The sequence below is a fragment of the Coregonus lavaretus genome, assembly GCF_964263955.1.
Source record: "Coregonus lavaretus genome assembly, chromosome: 12".
Taxonomy (NCBI): Eukaryota; Metazoa; Chordata; class Actinopteri; order Salmoniformes; family Salmonidae; genus Coregonus; species Coregonus lavaretus.
Window position 1 is genome coordinate 10,963,315 of NC_139999.1, and position 23,337 is coordinate 10,986,651.

Here is a 23,337-nt window from a genome sequence, read left to right on the forward strand (position 1 = left end):
TTGTATCCTCCTCAAACCAGCCGTCATGACTGTTCTAGTGCCTCCCAAAATGCTAGATGGAGAGAAAGTGGAGAGAAAGTGGTCTTTCCCTACCCATATGGAAAACAGCTGTTCTTCGTGGACAGTCTCAGATATTTCTTCAATGCCTAATGGTTAAGTCTAGCATGGGGTTGTAAGGGTTATCTGATCCGAGATCTGTGGTTAAGTGCAACTTCTGACTCAAGCAACTGACTAGGTCCTCCCTGACCTCTCACCCTGTCTTCTGACCTCTCACACTTGACCCTGTCCTGCCTGTAGGATCTCCACCGCAAGCATATGGAGAAGGACCTGACTGAGCTGCAGACGCTTATTGAGGCCCATTTTGAGAGCCGCCAAAAAGATGAAGAGGAGCTCATCGACCTCACTGATGGTATTGTGAGATACTGTCACATTCTGTGTAGGCTACAGATAGCCTGCTGGTTGCTCTGTCATTGCTTCACGTACAGTTCCAGTCAAATACTTGTAATAAGGTTATGGTCTGTGATATAATAGGAATTAAATATCTATGGGATGGGGATCACTGGCTTCTAATCTGTTACTATCCTCTCTGTGCCTAGATCTCAGGATAAGCGCAGGTCTGAGAGAGCAGAGCAGGTGAGGATCCGAACAGAGAATGAAAAGGAGCGTCAAAACAGAACAAACGTGAGTATCCCCATAGCGACACAAGGAAGGGAAGTGAACAGCATGGAACGCTGTATATTAGTAGAAAGTAGGACAACTGTAGTAATGTTGTAGTAATATTGTGGTAATGTTGTAGTAATGTTTTAGTGATGTTTTGGTAATGCTGTAGCAATATTGTGGTAATGATGTAGTCATGTTGTAGTAATGCTGTAGTAATGCTGTAGTAATGGTGTGGTAATGTGGTAGCAATGTGGGGTTATGTGGTGGTAATGTTGTAGTAATGTTGTAGTAATGCTGTAGTAATGTTGTGGTCATGTGGTAGTAATGTGGGGCTGTGTGGTGGTAATGTTGTGGTAATGTTGTAGTAATGTTGTAGTAATGTTGTGGTCATTTAGTAGTAATGTGGGGTTGTGTGGTGGTAATGTTGTGGTAATGTTGTAGAATGTTGTAGTAATGCTGTGGTCATGTGGTAGTAATGTTGGGTTGTGTGGTGGTAATTTTGTGGTAATGTTGTAGTAATGTTGTACGTTTCTCTCATCTCCAGGACGAAAGGGCACGGAAGGAGGAAGAGGAATTTAAGAAGAAACCCGAGGATGACGCCAATAAAAAGAAGGTCCTCACCAACTTGCAGTCCAGCGGGTATAAGGTGACCGAAATCATCCTAAAACACCACTACAGCAGTTATCAGAGCTAATGTCTGTTATTTTTATTATAACTACAGACAGAAAAGAATGGCAGGCCAAAAATGAAAACAGAGCGAGAGAAGAAGAGAGCGATCTTAAGTGAACGGCGAAAGGAGCTGAATATTGACCATCTCAAACAGGACAAACTAATGTAACTGGGTTCAGAAGAACTTTACACTGGCATGTAGTTCTGATAACAGTGTGAGGGACATTCTCCAATAATTAATATGTTAAAATCTTACCTAACCAGATTAACTACTCTCTCATTATTAATTATACACACTTGTACATGTGTGAAATAGGACAAATAAACGCACCAAATTATTATTATTATTATTATTATTATTATTATGCCACAGATGTTCAGTTAACCTCTGAGCAGAATTATAGGCTCTTCCTAATTTCCCCTATGTTATGTTATTTCCACTCCATATAGAGAGAAGGCTGCTGACCTGTGGAAGTGGATATATCAGCTTGAGGCAGAGAAATTTGATCTGCAGTACCAACACTCACGGCAGAAATATGATGTAAGATTTACACATTCTTTTCATTCTAGACTTTAGGCTATAGTGTCAAACTGAGTAAACAGTATGCATAATATAATATGCCATTTAGCAGACGCTTTTATCCAAAGCAACTTACAGTTATGCGTGCATACATTTTTACGTATGGGTGGTCCCGTGGATCGAACCCACTACCCTGGCATTACAAGCGCCATGCTCTACCAATTGAGCTACAGAGGACCACTCGAACCTGCGCATGTGATTCACAACAGCCTTGCTAATACCTGTACTATAAAGTGACATGAGTATAGATGTATATAATGCTTTTGCATAAAATTAACAAAATACCACAAAACCGCACACTCTGAAGTTCGTCCAAGATCTGGAAACTACTGTATATCTCACTTGAATGGACTTGACAGGGAGATATAGAAAAGTCAGTTGGCTGTGATCCAAGATAAACATAAAGATATATGTTGATAAGAAATATGGTCGATGGTTGTATTTACTGTCAAAACTCTTTATATACAGTGAGGGAAAAAAGTATTTGATCCCCTGCTGATTTTGTACGTTTGCCCACTGACAAAGAAATGGTAAGTCTATAATTCTAATGTTAGGTTTATTTGAACAGTGAGAGACAGAATAACAACAACAAAAATCAGAAAAACGCATGTCAAAAATGGTATAAATTGATTTGCATTTTAATGAGGGAAATAAGTATTTGACCCCCTCTCAATCAGAAAGATTTCTGGCTCCCAGGTGTCTTTTATACAGGTAAGGAGCTGAGATTAGGAGCACACTCTTAAAGGGAGTGCTCCTAATCTCAGCTTGTTACCTGTATAAAAGACACCTGTCCACAAAAGCAATCAATCAATCAGATTCCAAACTCTCCACCATGGCCAAGACCAAAGAGCTCTCCAAGGATGTCAGGGACAAGATTGTAGACCTACACAAGGCTGGAATGGGCTACAAGACCATCGCCAAGCAGCTTGGTGAGAAGGTGACAACAGTTGGTGCGATTATTCGCAAATGGAAGAAACACAAAATAACTGTCAATCTCCCTCGGCCTGGGGCTCCATGCAAGATCTCACCTCGTGGAGTTGCAATGCTCATGAGAACGGTGAGGAATCAGCACAGAACTACACGGGAGGATCTTGTCAATGATCTCAAGGCAGCTGGGACCATAGTCACCAAGAAAACAATTGGTAACACACTACGCCGTGAAGGACTGAAATCCTGCAGCGCCCGCAAGGTCCCCCTGCTCAAGAAAGCACATATAGATGGAGGAGGAATGCTGCCTATGACCCCAAGAACACCATCCCCCCCGTCAAACATGGAGGTGGAAACATTATGCTTTGGGGGTGTTTTTCTGCTAAGGGGACAGGACAACTTCACCGCATCAAAGGGACGATGGACGGGGCCATGTACCGTCAAATCTCGGGTGAGAACCTCCCTCCCTCAGCCAGGGCATTGAAAATGGGTCATGGATGGATATTCCAGCATGACAATGACCCAAAACACACGGCCAAGGCAACAAAGGAGTGGCTCAAGATGAAGCACATTAAGGTCCTGGAGTGGCCTAGCCAGTCTCCAGACCTTAATCCCATAGAAAATCTGTGGAGGGAGCTGAAGGTTTGAGTTGCCAAACGTCAGCCTCGAAACCTTAATGACTTGGAGAAGATCTGCAAAGAGGAGTGGGACAAAATCAATTCACATTTACATAATTTGGCAGGCGCTCTTATCCATTACAAATTGGTGCATTCAATTTATGAACTTTTATTTTTTTTTATGGGGGAGGGGGGGGGGGCGGGGTAGAAGGATTACATTATACTATTCCAGGTATTCCTTAAAGAGGTAGGGTTTCAAGTGTCTCCAGAAGGTGGTCAGTGACTCCGCTGTCCTGGCGTCGTGGGAGAGCTTGTTCCACCATTGGGGTGCCAGAGCAGCAAATAGCTTTGACTGGTCTGAGCGGGAACTGTGCTTCCGTAGAGGTAGGGGAGCTAGCAGGCCAGAGGTGGATGAACATAGTGCCCTCGTTTGGGTGTAGGGTCTGATCAGAGCCTGAAGGTAAGGAGGTGCCGTTCCCCTCACAGCTCCGTAGGCAAGCACCATGGTCTTGTAGTAGATGCGAGCCTCAACTGGAAGCCAGTGGAGTGTGCGGAGGAGCGGGGTGACATGAGAGAACTTGGGAAGGTTGAACACCAGACGGGCTGCAGCGTTCTGGATAAGTTGTAGGGGTTTAATGGCACAGACAGCGAGCCCAGCCAACAGCGAGTTGCAGTAATCCAGACGGGAGATGACAAGTGCCTGGATTAGGACTGTGCCGCTTTCTGTGTAAGGTAAGGTCGTACTTTGCGAATGTTGTAGAGCATGAACCTGCAGGATCGGGTCACCGCTTTGATGTTAGCGGAGAATGACAGGGTGTTGTCCAGGGTCACGCCAAGGTTCTTTACACTCTGGGAGGAGGACACAATGGAGTTGTCAACCGTGATGGCGAGATCATGGAGCGGGCAGTCCTTCCCCGGGAGGAAGAGCAGCTCCGTCTTGCCGAGATTCAGCTTGAGGTGGTGATCCGACATCCACACTGATATGTCTGCCAGACATGCAGAGATGTGATTTGCCACCTGGTTATCAGAAGGGGGAAAGGAGAAAATGAATTGTGTGTCGTCTGCGTAGCAATGTTAGGAGAGACCATGTGAGTATATGACAGAGCCAGGTGACTTGGTGTATAGAGAGAATAGGAGAGGGCCTAGAACTGAGCCCTGGGGGACACCAGTGTTGAGAGCACTTGGTGCGGAGACAGATTCACGCCACGCCACCTGGTAGGAGCGACCTGTCAGGTAGGACGCAATCCAAAAGTGAGCAGCGCCGGAGATGCCCAACTTGGAGAGGGTGGAGAGGAGGATCTGATGGTTCACAGTATCAAAGGCAGCGGATAGGTATAGAAGGATAAGAGCAGAGGAGAGAGAGTTAGCTTTAGCATTGTGGAGAGCCTCCGTGAACAGAGAAGAGCTGTCTCAGTTGAATGACCAGTCTTGAAACCTGACTGGTTTGGATCAAGAAGGTCATTCTGAGAGAGATAGCAGGAGAGTTGGCTAGAGACGGCACGCTCTAGAGTTTTGGAGAGAAAATAAAGAAGGGATACTTGTCTGTAGTTGTTGATATCGGAGGGATCGAGTGTAGGTTTTTTGAGGAGGGGTGCAACTCTCGCTCTCTTGAAGACGGAAGGGACATGGCCAGCAGTCAAGGATGAGTTGATGAGCGAGGTGAGGTAAGGGAGAAGGTCTCCGGAAATGGTCTGGAGAAGAGAGGAAGGAAAGGGTCAAGCGGGCAGGTTGTTGGGGAGAAAGAAGTCAAAGCATAGGGTAGGGCAGTGTGAGCAGGACCAGCGGTGTCATTTGACTTAATAAATGAGGATCGGATGTCGTCAACCTTCTTTTCAAAATGGTTGATGAAGTCATCCACAGAGAGGGAGGGCGAGGGGGAGGAGGAGGAGGATTCAGCAGGGAGGAGAAGGTGGCAAGGAGCTTCCTGGAGTTAGAGGCAGAGGCTTGAAATTTAGAGTGGTAGAAAGTGGCTTTGGCAGCAGAAACAGAGGAAGAGAATGTAGAGAGGAGGGAGTGAAAAGATGACAGGGAGTGAGTACGTCGTCAACTTATTCATACTAGCTAGCCATTGCTCACTGCCAACGAACCAACACCTCCTCTCACGGCACGAACACACATTTACATTACATTTACATTTGTCTTATCCAGAGCGACTTACAGTTAGTGAGAGCATACATTTTCATACTAGCCCCCCGTGGGAAAAGAACCCACAACCCTGGCGTTGCAAGCGCCATGCTCTACCAACTGAGCTACAGGGGACTATGTACACACAGAGAGAGCCAAGCTAATGTTAACTAGTCACCCATGTCCCGAATTCCCTTGAACGACTCTGGTTACCATTATGTAAAAACAAAACACAAATAAATGTAGGTTATAACTTACCCTTAGTAGCTACTGTTAGCCAGTTAAGTGCAAAGCTAGCCACTTAATCGATTCAGCCAGTTCGCGTCTGTCCCAACGGAGAGAAAGCGTCTCCAAATATTAAAGCTAGGTCGTTCCAGCTATTGTTTAGTTAGCTATCCAGGTAGCAACAAGCTAGCTACCTTTTGAGTACAGTAGCTACTAACTACCTAACGTTAACGCTTCAGATAATGAGGCTAGAAAAACAGCTGAATGGTAGGTAGCTAGCTGGCATAATTACAGGTACTCTTAAGCGTGAAATTACATTGGAAACAACTATCCACAACTAATAGTTACCAGTAGCTACCCGCTAGCTAGTCCAGGTAGTGGGTTAGCTAGCCTTGTGCTTCACCGGGCTCAGCCGAATACAATACTTACCTACAATAACCTACAATAACTACCTAGATAAACTACCTACAATACCTAACTACAATACCTACCTACAATCCCTCCTGAGATGTGTGCAAACCTGGTGGCCAACTACAGTGGGGAAAAAAAGTATTTAGTCAGCCACCAATTGTGCAAGTTCTCCCACTTAAAAAGATGAGAGGGGCCAGTAATTTTCATCATAGGTACACGTCAACTATGACAGACAAAATGAGATTTTTTTTCTCCAGAAAATCACATTGTAGGATTTTTTATGAATTTATATGCAAATTAGGGTGGAAAATAAGTATTTGGTCAACAACAAAAGTTTCTCAATACTTTGTTATTACATTTACATTTTAGTCTTTTAGCAGACGCTCTTATCCAGAGCGACTTACAGTTAGTGAATACATTTTTTTTTATACTGGCCCCCCGTGGGAATCGAACCCATAACCCTGGCGTTGCAAACACCATGCTCTATCAACTGAGCTACATCCCTGCCGGCCATTCCCTCCACTACCCTGGACGACGCTGGGCCAATTGTGCGCCGCCCATGAGTCTCCCGGTCGCGGCCGGCTGCGACAGAGCCTGGATGTTATATACCCTTTGTTGGCAATGACACAGGTCAAACGTTTTCTGTAAGTCTTCACAAGGTTTTCACACACTGTTGCTGGTATTTTGGCCCATTCCTCCATGCAGATCTCCTCTAGAGCAGTGATGTTTTGGGGCTGTCGCTGGGCAACACGGACTTACAACTCCCTCCAAAGATTTTCTATGGGGTTGAGATCTGGAGACTGGCTAGGCCACTCCAGGACCTTGAAATGCTTCTTACGAAGCCACTCCTTCGTTGCCCGGGCGGTGTGTTTGGGATCATTGTCATGCTGAAATACCCAGCCATGTTTCATCTTCAATGCCCTTGCTGATGGAAGGAGGTTTTCACTCAAAATTTCACGATACATGGCCCCATTCATTCTTTCCTTTAAACGGATCAGTCGTCCTGGTCCCTTTGCAGAAAAACAGCCCCAAAGCATGATGTTTCCACCCCCATGCTTCACAGTAGGTATGGTGTTCTTTGGATGCAACTCAGCATTCTTTGTCCTCCAAACACGACGAGTTGAGTTTTTACCAAAAAGTTATATTTTGGTTTCATCTGACCATATGACATTCTCCCAATCCTCTTCTGGATCATCCAAATGCACTCTAGCAAACTTCAGACGGGCCTGGACATGTACTGGCTTAAGCAGGGGGACATGTCTAGCACTGCAGGATTTGAGTCCCTGGCGGCGTAGTGTATTACTGATGGTAGGCTTTGTTACTTTGGTCCCAGCTCTCTGCAGGTCATTCACTAGGTCCCCCCGTGTGGTTCTGGGATTTTTGCTCACCGTTCTTGTGATCATTTTGACCCCACGGGGTGAGACCTTGCGTGGAGCCCCAGATCGAGGGAGATTATCAGTGGTCTTGTATGTCTTCCATTTCCTAATAATTGCTCCCACAGTTGATTTCTTCAAACCAAGCTGCTTACCTATTGCAGATTCAGTCTTCCCAGCCTGGTGCAGGTCTACAATTTTGTTTCTGGTGTCCTTTGACAGCTCTTTGGTCTTGGCCATAGTGGAGTTTGGAGTGTGACTGTTTGAGGTTGTGGACAGGTGTCTTTTATACTGATAACAAGTTCAAACAGGTGCCATTAATACAGGTAACGAGTGGAGGACAGAGGAGCCTCTTAAAGAAGAAGCCAGAAATCTTGCTTGTTTGTAGGTGACCAAATACTTATTTTCCACCATAATTTGCAAATAAATTCATTAAAAATCCTACAATGTGATTTTCTGGAGAAAAAAAATCTCAATTTGTCTGTCATAGTTGACGTGTACCTATGATGAAAATGACAGGCCTCTCTCATCTTTTTAAGTGGGAGAACTTGCACAATTGGTGGCTGACTAAATACTTTTTTCCCCACTGTACAATAAACTTCTGACCTCTGTGATTGCCAACAAGGGTTTTGCCACTAAGTACTAAGTCATGTTTTGCAGAGGGGTCATGAAACATTGGACCAAAACTTTACATGTTGTGTTTATATTTTTGTTCAGTATAGATCATTCCTATACATACACAACATATCCCTAGAATCATCATTTCCTCCTATACTGTATCTTGTACATTTCATCAATTCTATCAATTGATCATTTCTTCCCTGAACCCTCGACCCAAAATATTGGGCCTAGTTTTCTTCCAGTAGTGTTGCAGCCATTGATAATACCCTGCTAGTTTTCATCCAGTAGTGTTGCAGCCATTGATAATACCCTGCTAGTTTTCATCCAGTAGTGTTTCAGCCGTTGATAATACCCTGCTAGTTTTCATCCAGTAGTGTTTCAGCCGTTGATAATACCCTGCTAGTTTTCATCCAGTAGTGTTTCAGCCATTGATAATACCCTGCTAAGACTGATAAGCCTGTCCCAATGTAGATGCTCACCTTGAGCCTCATCAAGTTTCTGCCCCCTCCTGTCTTTCCATCCCCTCCACTCTCCGCCCGTTCCCAGTTGTTTGAAATGAATCTGCTGACAGCTGCAGGCTGACCCTGAGAGGGGCTGAGAGGGGCTGAGAGGGGCTGGCGCTGTGGGACACCCGGCCCACCTCAAACCAGACAACAAAGGTCTGGGGTTAAAGAAAACTGTATCAGAAGAGAGCAGCCTATAGCTGAACAACCAAAACAACAAATGCACGCACGCCAACATGCACACAACACTCACACAAGTGTATGCACACACAGAAACACACACACACAGGGGGTACAATGGAACCGCAACATCTGAAAGGCCCCAAATCTACCTGTGAGGTCACCACTAGTAATACGCCTTACAATAAAATACAGAACACCCAACACTGGTATTGTAAACATGCCAGCCCTACATGTAGCGTATCTAATAGATTCTATATTTAGGTCTTATCTGATGGTTTAGCTCCCAGGCTCTAGAAAACAATATTAAAAGCCTGGATATTGACTAGCCTGAGCATGTCAGTACTGTATGTACTAAGAAGGACAGGAAACAGTTATTATATGGCTGCGGGCCACACACTGTTGGAATTGTAAGTTAACGGTGTTATACATCAAAGTAGCTATTTCTCACTGGTTTCAGACCTGCACAAACATGCCGGACTCAGTCCCACTTCAATCTGGGTGTAAACCACATCAATACTATCAAAATTGTATAAAACATCAATGTGTATCAAATATCTGGGGAGGTGAACCGAATGCTGACATCCTACATTGTAGCATAGTACATGTGGCCTAGCCAGTCTCCAGACCTTAATCCCATAGAAAATCTGTGGAGGGAGCTGAAGGTTTGAGTTGCCAAACGTCAGGCTCAAAACCTTAATGACTTGGAGAAGATCTGCAAAGAGGACTGGGACAAAATCCCTCCTGAGATGTGCGCAAACCTGGTGGCCAACTACAAGAAACGTCTGACCTCTGTGATTGCCAACAAGGGTTTTGCCACCAAGTACTAAGTCATGTTTTGCAGAGGGGTCAAATACTTATTTCCCTCATTAAAATGCAAATCAATTTATAAAATTTTTGACATGCGTTTTTCTGGATTTTGTTGTTGTTATTCTGTCTCTCACTGTTCAAATAAACCTACCATTAAAATTATAGACTGATCATTTCTTTGTCAGTGGGCAAACGTACAACATCAGCAGGGGATCAAATACCTTTTTCCCTCACTGTAAATATGCCCATTTGGGGATCTGATAGTATTTCTAATTGGCTTAACGCACCACCACTAATGACCTGTGGAGCTTCTCTAAGTAATGTTTTCTTCACCTCAAACAGCAAGCAAACACACAGTGTGAAAGGGAAATATGTCATGCTCTGATCCAGCGGAAAAGTCATAAAATAGGCCTACCTGATTACTTCTTATCAGTACTTGACTTGGACTGAAATATGTTCCGGTGCTCATTTCGGGTGCTGGTACTGTCTATATTTAGGTGCAGGAGCGCCACAATACTTTTGAGCTAATATTCTATAAGAGGAACAGGAGCTCAAGCAGTAGAAAATGTGAAGTGCGGTACTCAGCTCCGGTGAGCTCCTGCCCAAGTCAAACACTACTTCTTATCCCTTGCGCAAATAGCCTACAGCTGTGTTTGTCCAGAGCTCACTGGCGCTGGAAACTCTGAGGGCCCAGAATATTTTATACAATGTTGCAAGTTGGCTAGCGCAAGCTTTGGGCCGGACCCAAGTTAATAGTTGATACAATGTTTCAAGTATCATTTTCATTTAGATTTGGATATAATTTTTATTAACCACAAGACAATGATTTTGAGAGTTATTATAAATTAAATGAAACTGTTTCACGAAAATGTGCATATGAAAACCATAACTGGCACGCAGATCGGGAGAAATGGTAAGATAAATTGGCATTCCACAGGGTTGAATGTTTGCCGACTCCTCGTGTAGACTATTACCGGCAACTTCAGGAGGGTAATGGCAGAATGTGCAAAAGCCAGTAAGAGCGGGAGGAGAATAGTTGGGTCAGGTTTTTTTCTTCTGGTTATCTAGATCTCTGATCGCCCTCTTGAGGCATTTGTCTTATTTAATCAAACAGTAAGCTTAAAGCATCAGACAAGCTCAATGTATATAGTTGATTTCATTTAAACACATATGGCGTGTCTATATATGGAAAAAATACACGTTAAAAAATTTAGACCAATCGATTGGTCAAAAGAACAGATGACTTTCGGGGACAGCCCTTCAGAGCCCTGACCTCAACCCCATCGAACACCTTTGGGATGAATTTCGAGCCAACATCAGTGCCCATCTCACTAATGCTCTTGTGGCTGAATGGAAGCAAGTCCCCTTGGCAATGTTCCAACATCTAGTGGAAATCCTTCCCAGAAGAGTGGAGGCTGTTATAGCAGCAAAGGGGGGACCAACTCCACATTAATGCCCATGATTTTGGAATGAGATGTTCGACGAGCATGTGTCCAGCTTCAACCCCTGCTGAATGTATATTTTTTTATCTTGCTTTGTTTGCTCTTTCCAGTGTTATGTCTATCTCTGATAAGCTACCAAGGAAAGGACTGAAAATAGCCCATATTCATATATGTAGCCTTAGAAATAAGGTTCATGAAATCAATAACTTGCTAACATCAGATAACATTCATATATTAGCCATTTCTGAGACTCACTTAGATAATTCATTTGATGATACAGCAGTAGCAATACAAGAATATAACATTTACAGAAGATACAGAAATGCTTATGGGGGAGGTGTTGCTGTATATATTCAGAACCATATCCCTGTAATGCTTAGAGAATATCTTATGTCGTGTTATTGAAGTGTTGTGGTTGCAGGTTCACTTGCCACATCTAAAGCCTTTTCTTGTGGGGTATTGCTATAGGCCACCAAGTGTGAACAGTCAGTATCTAAATAATATGTGTGAAATGCTTGATAGTGTATGTGATGTAAACAGAGAGGTCTACTCTCTTGGGGACCTGAATATTGACTGGCTTTCATCAAGCTGTCTGCTCAAGAGGAAGCTTCTTACTGTAACCAGTGCCTGTGATCTGGTTCAGGTTATTAATCAACCTACCAGGGTGTTTACAAACACTACAGGAACAAGATCATCCACATGTATCAATCACGTTTTTACTAATACTGTAGAATTTTGTTCTAAAGCTGTATCCGTACCCATTAAATGCAGTGATCACAATATAGTGGCTATATCCAGGAAAGCCAAAGTTCCAACAGCTGGACCTAAAATAGTGTATAAGAAATCATAAAAAAGATTTAACTGTGACTCTTATGTGGATGATGTCAAAAATATGTGTTGGTCTAATGTGATTAATAAGGAGCATACAGATGCTGCACTTGATGAATTTATGAAATTGCTTCTTCCAGTTATTGATAAACATGCACCTGTTAGGAAACTGACTGTTATAACTATTAAGCTCCATGGTTTGATGAGGAATTGAAAAACTGTATGGTTGTAAGAGAGATGGGGCAAAAGGAGTGGCTAATAAGTCTGGCTGCACATCTGACTGGTTGACTTACTGTAAATTGAGAAATTATATGACTAAGCTCAACAAAAAGAAGAAGAAACTGTATTATGAAGCCAAGATCAATTATATAAAACTGTGGAGTACTTTAAATGAAATAATGGGTAGAAAGACAAATTCAACTCCATCTTTCATCGAATCATATGGCTTATTCATCACAAAACCATTTGATGTTGCCAATTATTTTAATGATTACTTTAATGGCAAAGTGGTCAAACTTAGGCAGGAAATGCTAACAATGTACAGTGAGCCATCGTATTCATGCATAAAAAAACAAATAACGAAAGAAAAGCATTGCAAGTTTGAATTTTGTAAAGTTAGTGTGGGAGAGGTGGAAAAATTATTGTTATCGATCAATAATGACAAACCTCCTGGCATTGACAACTTGTAAGCCTTGCCCAATGGACATCCTGGTACTCTACAGACAAGGAAGACTTGTGTGACAAATATAATGTTTTTCTGAAAACACATTTGGAAGTAACTTATGTGGATTGTTATTTCAGGGGGAATGTATCAAAAGAAACCAAAACATTTGAGTTTGAAAGTCTCTTTCCTCACTTGTGATGAGCAACAGCATAGATGACTAAGAAGGTAAGAGGATGACCTTTGTAGTGTTGCAATGGAGGAAACAAAATGCTGAACATTGTTATGACCACCCTTACCCCTTTCAGTAAAGAAAACGTCACCTCAATATTCTAAACATTCGCCCCTGATACACATATCACATAATGCCAAATACAGACCATTTACCTCACAATTCAGAGTTGGGTATCAGGGCAAAACCATCATGACTTAAGACATAACCTGATCATTCATATAATGAAAAACTAAAAAAGTAGGCATGGGCCTGAAACCGAAAAATAAAGGAAATTCACAAGCACCACAATGTGTACTTCACCCATGCCCTACCAAAGGTTTTCCAGCACACAGCTTTGACCTACTAGAGTAGTTACGTATGTTGGTCTATTGTACTTCAAACAATGGGTGTGCAGGTTGCTTAGGATTCAAACCTTCTCAAACAGCCTAATTCATCCTCACATATATATATATATATATATATATATATATATATATATATATATATATACACTACCGGTCAAAACACCTACTCATTCAAATGTTTTTCTTTATTTTTACTATTTTCTACATTGTACAATAATAGTGAAGACATCAAAACTATGAAATAACACATACGGAATCATGAAGTAACCAAATACATTTTTAAAAAATCAAAATATATTTTATATTTGAGATTCTTCAAATAGCCACCCTTTGCCTTGATGACAGCTTTGCACACTCTTAGCTAGCTAGCCAGTTAGCCCTATTGACTTACTATGGACTTACCCATTCACTGAACCTTCCTAATTCTAGCCAGGACAATGGCAATAGAGACGAAACAAGATATACACAAAGTAAATGTTTTACTTCATAACTATCAGCTAGCTATATGTGAATCGTAATAATGTAGCTAACCAGATAGTATAAGAAGCAAAAATGACCTAAAACCAATGTTATCCATGGTAGATGTCAATTCTTCATGGGTAGCTAGCTAACAATTCTTCGTGGCTATCTGGCTAACTAACAGTAGTAGCTAGCCAGTTAGCTCTATTGACTTACTATGGGCTTACGATCTACGTACACAACAGTGGACATTGTAGGCAGGTAAACATGCCAACATTAACACTGCATGTATTTATTAATGTAGCAAGATAAAATATTGTTGTCAGGAAACATATGAGATGTGAATAGGCAACATTTAATTCTGAAGTCGGAGTGTATTTTCTCTCGCTTCCGCTCAAATAATGGCTGCCTTTGATTTCAAGAAAATTAGTGTCATTTTTATGTGGTTGCATCATATTTCTTTGCATACGTTCCGTTAAAGCTTGCATCGATGCATGCTTCAAAATATGTACAAACGGAGTATGCATTCGAGAAGTGCCCTCCGTGCTCCGTTTCGCATACTTTGATTTGGACATACACTCCGACCCTCACATGCTCCAATTTGCGTGCTCGGAGCACGGTAGTATGTATGCATTTTAAAAAACACCCATTGACTTAATTCCTTGACATGCCTTAATTCCTGGGATAAATATATCATTGCACCAATGCATCACATCCAAAAGTGAGAATGTTCTTCAACAGTGCACGGTTACATGATGGAATAAGAGTTTGTCTTAGGACCATTTTAAGTGCATTTATAAACCATTATTCAACCAAGCTTACAATTTGGTAAGCACAAATTACTATCTCACAATTTCAACCATAACTGTTTATTACTTTGTCTAAAAATATTTAATTTAATTTAATTGTCAAATACACCATTAAATGATTTAACAATTTTTTTTCGCGCAAATTGAGGGCCAGCTTGTCAGGATGGGTAATGTGCTGTATAAGTACACATTAGTTAGAAGTAAGTACTCCTCAAGATACAATTCCTTTTAACTATCTAAATCCTGTGTAACAACTAGTATTATTCAACCAAGCTTTGTGTCACACTCGTCGGGTGAGGTTGTGTTTTCTCTAGCAGGAGGTAAGCTTGGCTTCATATATGGTGTTGAGTAAAGCTTAAACCATGTATTTAGATTGTAGGTAGGTATTGTAGTTAGGTATTGTAGGTAGTTTATTTAGGTAGTTATTGTAGGTAATTATTGTAGGTAAGTATTGTATTCGAGTGAGCCCGGTGAAGCACGAGGCTAGCTAACCCACTACCTGGACCAATAAAGCTAGCTAGCTAGCGGGTAGCTACTGGTAACTTTTAGCAACTGTGGATAGTTGTTTCCAATGTTATTTCACGCGTAAGAGTACCTGTAATTAAGTCAGCTAGCTACCTACCATTCAGCTGTTTTTCTAACCTCATTATCTGAAGCATTAACGTTAGGTAGTTAGTAGCTACTGTACTTAATTACAGCTACTGATTGCAGAAGACCAATGTCTTCTTGTCTGCCACCCAGACAGCTGGCGTCGGGTAAGTTTGGCTTTATACATAGCTTGGGCTTTGTCGAGTAAGGCTTAAACTATGTATTTAGATTGTAGTTAGGTATTGTAGGTAGGCATCGTGGGTTGTTGTGGGTAGTTATTGTATGTAATTATTGTAGGTTAGTATTGTATTCGGCGGTGCCGGGTGTAGCACGAAGCTAGCTAGCTAGCTAACTCACCTCCTGGACTAGCTGGCGAGTAGCTATTAGCAACGGTAGCAACTAAATACAATATCCTTTTAGCCAGCTACATTCGTTCGCAGCGACGCCGTTTTTCAAACAAAGTCAACACAGCAGCCATTGCTATCTAGCCAACACTACCAGCTAGCTGTACTGTAGCAGCTAAATACAATATCTTTGTGATAGCTAGCCAACGTTTAATTATTGCTGCGTTATGAAAGGAACTAGACATGGACACGAATTATCTGTTTAGTGTGTTAACACACTATTGGTAGTTTGTTGTAACCAAGTATTGGTGCTAAACTGTGTGTTATTGGATGCTAGCATGCTAGTTAGCTATGGCGTCATAGTTAGCTAGCTGAATAAAGTAAGTTGAGTCTATTCCTTGAAACATTGAACCGCTGTAGTTTACAACAATTCTAATTTCTAAAGTGGAAGTTGGGAGAGTTTTATTCGGGTGGTTCAGTGAAACAATTATAGTTTCTGAGGTGGAAGTTGGGAGAGTTATATTTGGGAGTTTTGGTGAGGGAGGCCCTGCTCTCTCCTTTCCCAGACGTTTAGATCATTTCATTCCGATCTCCTCTGCATTATTGTAGCCATCTGCTACAGCCTGTCAACTATGCCTCTGCCTATCCCTGTTCTCTCCTCTCCGCACAGGCTACACAAACGCCTCACACCGCGTGGCTGCTGCCTCTCTAACCTGGTGGTCCCTGCACGCACCACACACCTGGAGTTCCAGGTCTCAGGCAGCCTCTGGAACTGCAGTTCTGCTGCCAACAAGGCTGACTTCATCCCAGCCTATGCTACCCTCCAGTCCCTCGACTTCCTGGCGCTGACGGAAACATGGATTACCACTGAAAACACTGCTACTCCTACTGCTCTCTCCTCGTCTGACCATGTGTTCTCGCATACCCCGAGAACATCTGGTCAGAGGGGTGGTGGCACAGGAATCCTCATCTCTCCCAAGTGGACATTCTAAATTTTTCCCCTAACCCATCTGTCTATCTCCTCATTTGAATTCCATGCTGTCACAGTCACTAGCCCATTTAAGCTTAATATCCTTGTCATCTATCGCCCTCCAGGTTCCCTTGGAGAGTTCATCAATGAGCTTGACGCCTTGATAAGTTCCTTTCCTGAGGATGGCTCACCCCTCACAGTTTTGGGGGATTTCAACCTCCCTACGTCTACATTTGACTCATTTCTCTCTGCCTCCTTCTTTCCACTCCTCTCCTCTTTTGACCTCACCCTCTCACCGTCCCCCCCTACTCACAAGGCAGGCAATACGCTTGACCTCATCTTTACTAGATGCTGCTCTTCTACTAATCTCACTGCAACTCCCCTCCATGTCTCCGACCACTACTTTGTATCCTTTTCTCTCTTGCTCTCCTCCTACACTACTCACTCTGCCCCTACACAGATGGTAATGCGCCGCCGCAACCTTCGCTCTCTCTCTCCCACTACTCTCTCCTCTTCCATCCTATCATCTCTTCCCTCTGCTCAATCCTTCTCCCTCCAATATCCTGATTCTGCCTCCTCAAACCTCCTCTCCTCCCTTTCTGCATCCTTTGACACTCTGTGTCCCCTATCCTCCCGGCCGGCTCAGTCCTCCCCTCCAGCTCCGTGGCTTGATGACTCACTGCGAGCTTACAGAACAGAGCTCCGGGCAGCTGAGCGGAAATGGAAGAAAACTAGACTCCCTGCGGACCTGGCATCTTTTCACTCCCTCCTCTCTACATTTTCTTCATCTGTTTCTGCTGCTAAGGCCACTTTCTACCACTCTAAATTCCAAGCATCTGCCTCTAACCCTAGGAAGCTCTTTGCCACATTCTCCTCCCTGCTGAATCCTCCCCCCCCCCCCACCCCCTCCTCCCTCTCTGTGGATGACTTCGTCAACCACTTTGAAAAGAAGGTTGACGACATCTGATCCTCGGTTGTTAAGTCTAATGACACTGCTGGTCCTGCTCACACTGCCCTACCCTATGCTTTGACTTCTTTCTCCCTTCTCTCTCCAGATAAAATCTTGCGACTTGTGACTGCAGGCCGCCCAACAACCTGCCCGCTTGAACCCATCCCCTCCTCTCTTCTCCAGACCATCTCCGGTGACCTTCTCCCCTACCTCACCTCACTGATCAACTCATCCTTGACCGCTGGCTATGTCCCTTCCGTCTTCAAGAGAGCGAGAGTTGCACCCCTTCTCAAAAAACCAACACTCGATCCCTCTGATGTCAACAACTACAGACCAGTATCCCTTCTTTCTTTTCTTTCCAAAACTATTGAGCGTGCCGTCTTTAGCCAACTCTCTTGCTATCTCTCTCAGAATGACCTTCTTGATCCTAACCAGTCAGGTTTCAGGACTGGTCATTCAACTGAGACTGCTCTTCTCTGTGTCACGGAGGCTCTCCGCACAGCTAAAGCTAACTCTCTCTCCTCTGCTCTTGTCCTTCTAGACCTGTCTGCTGCCTTTGATACTGTGAACCATCAGATCCTCCTCTCCACCCTCTCCAAGCTGGGCATCTCCGGCGCGGCTCACTCTTGGATTGCGTCCTACCTGACCGGTCGCTCCTACCAAGTGGCGTGGCGAGAAGCTGTGTCCGCACCACGTGCTCTCACCACTGGTGTCCCCCAGGGCTCAGTTCTAGGCCCTCTCCTATTCTCGCTATACACCAAGTCACTTGGCTCTGTCATATCCTCACATGGCCTCTCCTATCATTGCTACGCTGACGATACACAACTAATCTTCTCCTTTCCCCCTTCTGATAACCAGGTGGCAAATCGCATCTCTGCATGTCTGGCAGACATATCAGTATGGATGACGGATCACCACCTCAAGCTGAACCTTGGCAAGACGGAGCTGCTCTTCCTCCCGGGGAAGGACTGCCCATTCCATGATCTCGCCATCACGGTTGACAACTCCGTTGTGTCCTCCTCCCAGAGTGCGAAGAGCCTTGGCGTGACCCTGGACAATACCCTGTCGTTCTCCGCTAACATCAAGGCGGTGAGCCGATCCTACAGGTTCATGCTCTACAACATTCGGAGAGTACGACCCTGCCTTACACAGGAAGCGGCACAGGTCCTAATCCAGGCACTTGTCATCTCCCGTCTGGATTACTGCAACTCGCTGTTGGCTGGGCTCCCTGCCTGTGCCATTAAACCCCTACAACTCATCCAGAATGCCGCAGCCCGTCTGGTGTTCAACCTTCCCAAGTTCTCTCACGTCACCCCGCTCCTCCGCACACTCCACTGGCTTCCAGTTGAAGCTCCTATCTGTTACAAGACCATGGTGCTTGCCTATGGAGCTGTGAGGGGAACGGCACCTCCGTACCTTCAGGCTCTGATCAGTACCTACACCCAAACGAGGGCATTGCGTTCATCCACCTCTGGCCTGCTGGCTCCCCTTCCTCTGCGGAAGCATAGTTCCCGCTCAGCCCAGTCAAAACTGTTCGCTGCTCTGGCACCCCAATGGTGGAACAAGCTCCCTCACGACGCCATGACAGCGGAGTCACTCACCACCTTCCGGAGACATTTGAAACCCCACCTCTTTAAGGAATACCTGGGATAGGATAAAGTAATCCTTCTACCCCCCCCTCTTAAAAAAAAAAAATATATATATATATATATATATATATATTGTAAAGTGGTTATCCCACTGGTTATAGGGTGAATGCACCAATTTGTAAGTCGCTCTGGATAAGAGCGTCTGCTAAATGACGTAAATGTAATGTAAATGTAGTAATTACATTGTACTTAGGCAAACATTACATTTGCTACTAAATTTGTTTTCGTAATCTCAACCAAGTTAACCCAGATGGTACGCTTTATTTTGGGGGCAAGTGCTAGCAACAACACTGAGTGGAGATATATTTTGAACAGTGCACATTCATGGTTAAGTAATTGGAGCCTATTGAGCATATGCTATAATCTCTCAGACACCCAGCGCATCCACAAGGGATCCCAACCTTTGTCACAGTTGTTAATGAATCGGATGCAGCTGAGAAGAAGAGAAACACTAAGTTGGTGAATTTAGTGGAAACCTGCCCATTTGTAACAAGAACGGTAACAAGCATTCATTGTTACACTTCTCTAATCAGAGACCGCAATTACTACCAGGTAAATGTTGTTAGTACATTTTAACTATGAGTCATTAGAGTTAACTATTAATATCTACACACGTTATTACACTGTAATAAGGACCCCTTAAAAGGAAGTGTCACCGAGATGGGTAGAGTTTCTCTCATTTTAAACTCAGGCGATCCCACATGCGGTTGCAACCCCTAATTTGGGAAATGCTGGGTTAAGGTAAGGGTTAGGGTTAGGTGAAATTTCTTTGTGCATTTTTTATTAGGATCCCCATTAGCTAACGCTGTAACGTTAGCTAATCTTCCTGGGTTCCACCACCAATTAATAAGACACTACAAACAATTACAAATTAAGACTTTACAAACATTTAACAAGTAGACAATACAGACAATTAAAATAACTGACAGGTAACACATTTAACATTCAGTTGATGCTTTCTATTTCCTGTCACATGGTTTATCGCATTAGATGTTCTTTTAGTATTTTCTTGAAGGTGGATTTACTTTTTGCCTGAGAAATATGGATTGGTAAAGAGTTCCAGTCAGCTATTGTTCTATATAGAACTGTAGATTTAAGGCGATTTGTCCTTGGCTTGGGTTGTCTTAGATGCCCTGAATTTACCTGTCTGGTTTGATGGTTATGCGTGTTGCTAGTGTGTACTAACTGGTCTTAAAAATACTGTGTTTTTTTTGAAAAATATAACATTCCTAAAGAAAATCAGAAGACTGGATAGTAATTTGTTTTCAACGTGAAGCCCTGAGAGATTCTGATGCATTTGGATAATATTCATACGGATAGAGCAATGAAGAGCTAATCTGGCAGCCCTGTTTTGATAGAGCAATGAAGAGCTAATCTGGCAGCCCTGTTTTGATAGAGCAATGAAGAGCTAATCTGGCAGCCCTGTTTTGATAGAGCAATGAAGAGCTAATCTGGCAGCCCTGTTTTGATAGAGCAATGAAGAGCTAATCTGGCAGCCCTGTTTTGTGCGATTTGGAGCTTTTGTTTATATATTTCTTTGCTGCAGATGACCATATAACTGGACAGCACTCTAGGTGTGATAGGACCAGGGATTGAATCACCTGATTCAGAGTACTAGATGTTACATACTCTGAACATTTTCTTGTAACAGCAATTCCCTTACCCATCTTAATAACAATACTATCTATGTGTTCTGACCATGATAGAGCTGTGTTCAACATGACGCCTAGTAGTTTAGTTTGTTTCACTTGCTCTACATGCGTTCTATTCATCGACAAATTAAATTGGGGATCATCAGCAAGCATATATCTTGAACCAAATACAATAATGTTGTATAGCACACTGTATTACTTATACAACTAATATAAGGACAGGACATGAGACGGGAGTAGAAATTAACGTGGGCATTGTTTTAATGCGTTTCACAGGAAGAACATTTCAAGCATTTCAACCTAGGTAAGCAAGGGGGGGTTACAGGTGCCCTAAAGGGACAAAACTAGAATATCAATACACAACATATTCCTCCCCCTTTACCTTTGATGACTCATAAGGAAAAAGTTAATATTCACAATTTGGCCTATTGTTTTCTTAATGTAAATAAATGAACTTTTCAGAATAACCTTTTCTAAACTAGGGATAGAGGGTTGACTGCCTCAGTCCCCAGACTTAACCCTGGGGTGTATTCTGCCCCAATGTCGGAGGTTAGTCTGTACTAAATAGTCAACCTGTCAGGGGGCCGTCTTTCTCTTGCAGGGTAATGACGACGTACAGGTGAGTCTACAGTCACATTATCTCTGAGTCTGAGTGGTGATGGTGTATGCCCAGACTGGGGTGCAACAGTACCCTGGGTAGGCACTCTGGCTGGTTCAGGTGAGTCTGGAGCACTTTCCACATTGGTAGGTTGCTGCAGTGGATGTTCAGGTGATAGCTCGTAGTCATGGTAGGTCTCCTGTAGCTGATCTTTGTTTGTCACTTGACAGGAGTCATCTCTGAGGTTGGTTCCTGGCAACAGTTGATCCACGTGTCTCCTCCAGATTATGTTTTCCGGTGTGTGAACTGTGTAGGACACAGGCCCTGTTTGTGCAACCACTGTGGCTGGTATCCACTTTGGACCTTTGCAGTAGTTCCGAGCAAGAACTCTCTCTCCAGCTATGAAGCTTCTGTCTTTTGCTTTGCTCCGTCTCTCCACCTGTGCTCTATGTTGCGTCTGTACAACCTGTCTCGTCTTTGGAGGTCTCAGGAGGTCGAGTCGCGTGCGAAGCTGTCTTTTCATCATGGCTGATGTGGATGCCACTTTGGTTGTAGCGTGGGGAGTGTTTCTGTAGGTTAACAGGAGGGTGTTTAGACGCCTATTGATGGAGCCGTTCCCTTGTGATGATTTTAAAGCTTGCTTCATCGTTTGGACAAACCTTTCAGCGAGGCCGTTCGTTGCAGGGTGATACGGCGCTGAGTTGATGTGCTGAATTCCATTTGCTTCAAGAATGACCGGAACTCTTCAGACACCAGTTGGGGGCCATTATCACTAACGAGTTGCGTTGGCAAGCTGAAGCGACTGAAAATTGACTGTAGCTCTTCGATGGTTATCTCCGCTGATGTGCTCTTCATCACTGTGACCTCAGGCCATTTGCTGTGTGCGTCAACTACGACTAAGAACATACCATCCTCCAGTGGGCCTGCATAGTCTATGTGGACCCGCTGCCAAGGCTCCTCTGGGAAGTCCCATGTGTGTAGTGACACTAGCTGAGGCATGTTCCTCATCTTTTGACATGCAGAACATGACTTGACCTTGTCTTCGATAGCTGCATCCAGACCTGGCCACCAAAAGTAGCTGCGTGCAATCTCCTTCATTCGCACCATGCCACAGTGCCCTGAATGGAGTTCTTCAAGCACCTGCCTTCTCAGTGGCGGCGGTATGATGACTCGAAAACCCCATTGCAAGCATCCAAATTGAACTGTGAGCTCGTTTCTCCTCACTAGGTAAGGTTGTAGGCTGTCCGACATCTCTCCTTCTTTTCCACGAGTGACAATGTCCACGACCTCAGACATCACTGGATCAGTGTGGGTGAACTTTTTCACTTGGACAGATGTAACTGGGGCGTTTGTCACTTCCTTGAAGTAGAAGATTTCAGCCTGGGAGTGCTCAGTGTGTGCGACAGGTAAGGGAAGCCTTGAGAGGCCATCTGCATTGCAGTGCTGCTCAGACCTTCTCTACTTGATATCGTACTGGTGAGCAGATAACAATAACGCCCATCGCTGCATACGGCTGGCTGCCAGCGACGGAATACCTGTGTGGGGACCAAAGATGGAGGTGAGGGGTCTATGGTCCGTCAGCAGTGTGAACCGTCAACCAAACAGAAACTGATGATATTTCTTAACTCCAAACACAATGGCGAGTGCTTCACGCTCTATCTGTGCATAATTGCTCTCGGCTTTACTTAAGGTCCGTGATGCGAAAGCAATTGGCCTTTCTTCACCTGATGGTATGATGTGTGAGACAACCGCACCAACGCCATAAGGCGATGTATCACATGCCAACTGTAATGGCAAGTTGGGGTTGAAGTGGGTTAGGGCCTCTGACTGAGCTAAGGCTGTTTTCACTCTCTTGAAGACCTCCTCACATCTGTCTGTCCACTTCCACTGTTTGTTTTTGTTCAAAAGCTCATGCAGTGGCTTTAACATGTTAGCTAGGTTTGGCACAAACTTTGCGTAGTATGTCAGTAGTCCTAAGAATGATCTCAGCTGACTCATGTTCTGTGGGGATGGATCTTCTGCAACGGCCTTCCCCTTCGATGGCACCTTGTGGAGCCCCGAACTGTCGATGACGTGGCCTAGGTACTCAACAGAGTGCTGGAAAAACTC

General features: G+C 43.8%; 1 protein-coding gene across 1 annotated transcript; it reads left to right on the forward strand.

Moving 5' to 3' along the window:
* Positions 1-303: 303 nt before the first annotated feature.
* Positions 304-21,494, forward strand: LOC311138323 (troponin T, cardiac muscle-like; the record flags this gene model as incomplete). The annotated part of the gene is made up of 7 exons (XM_084173006.1): positions 304-414; positions 604-681; positions 1,205-1,306; positions 1,382-1,494; positions 1,780-1,870; positions 21,232-21,249; positions 21,459-21,494. Exons 1-7 carry the CDS (start codon positions 316-318, stop codon positions 21,492-21,494), a joined length of 537 nt encoding a protein of 178 aa, XP_084029132.1. The 5' UTR covers positions 304-315.
* Between the last annotated feature and the right edge of the window lie 1,843 nt (positions 21,495-23,337).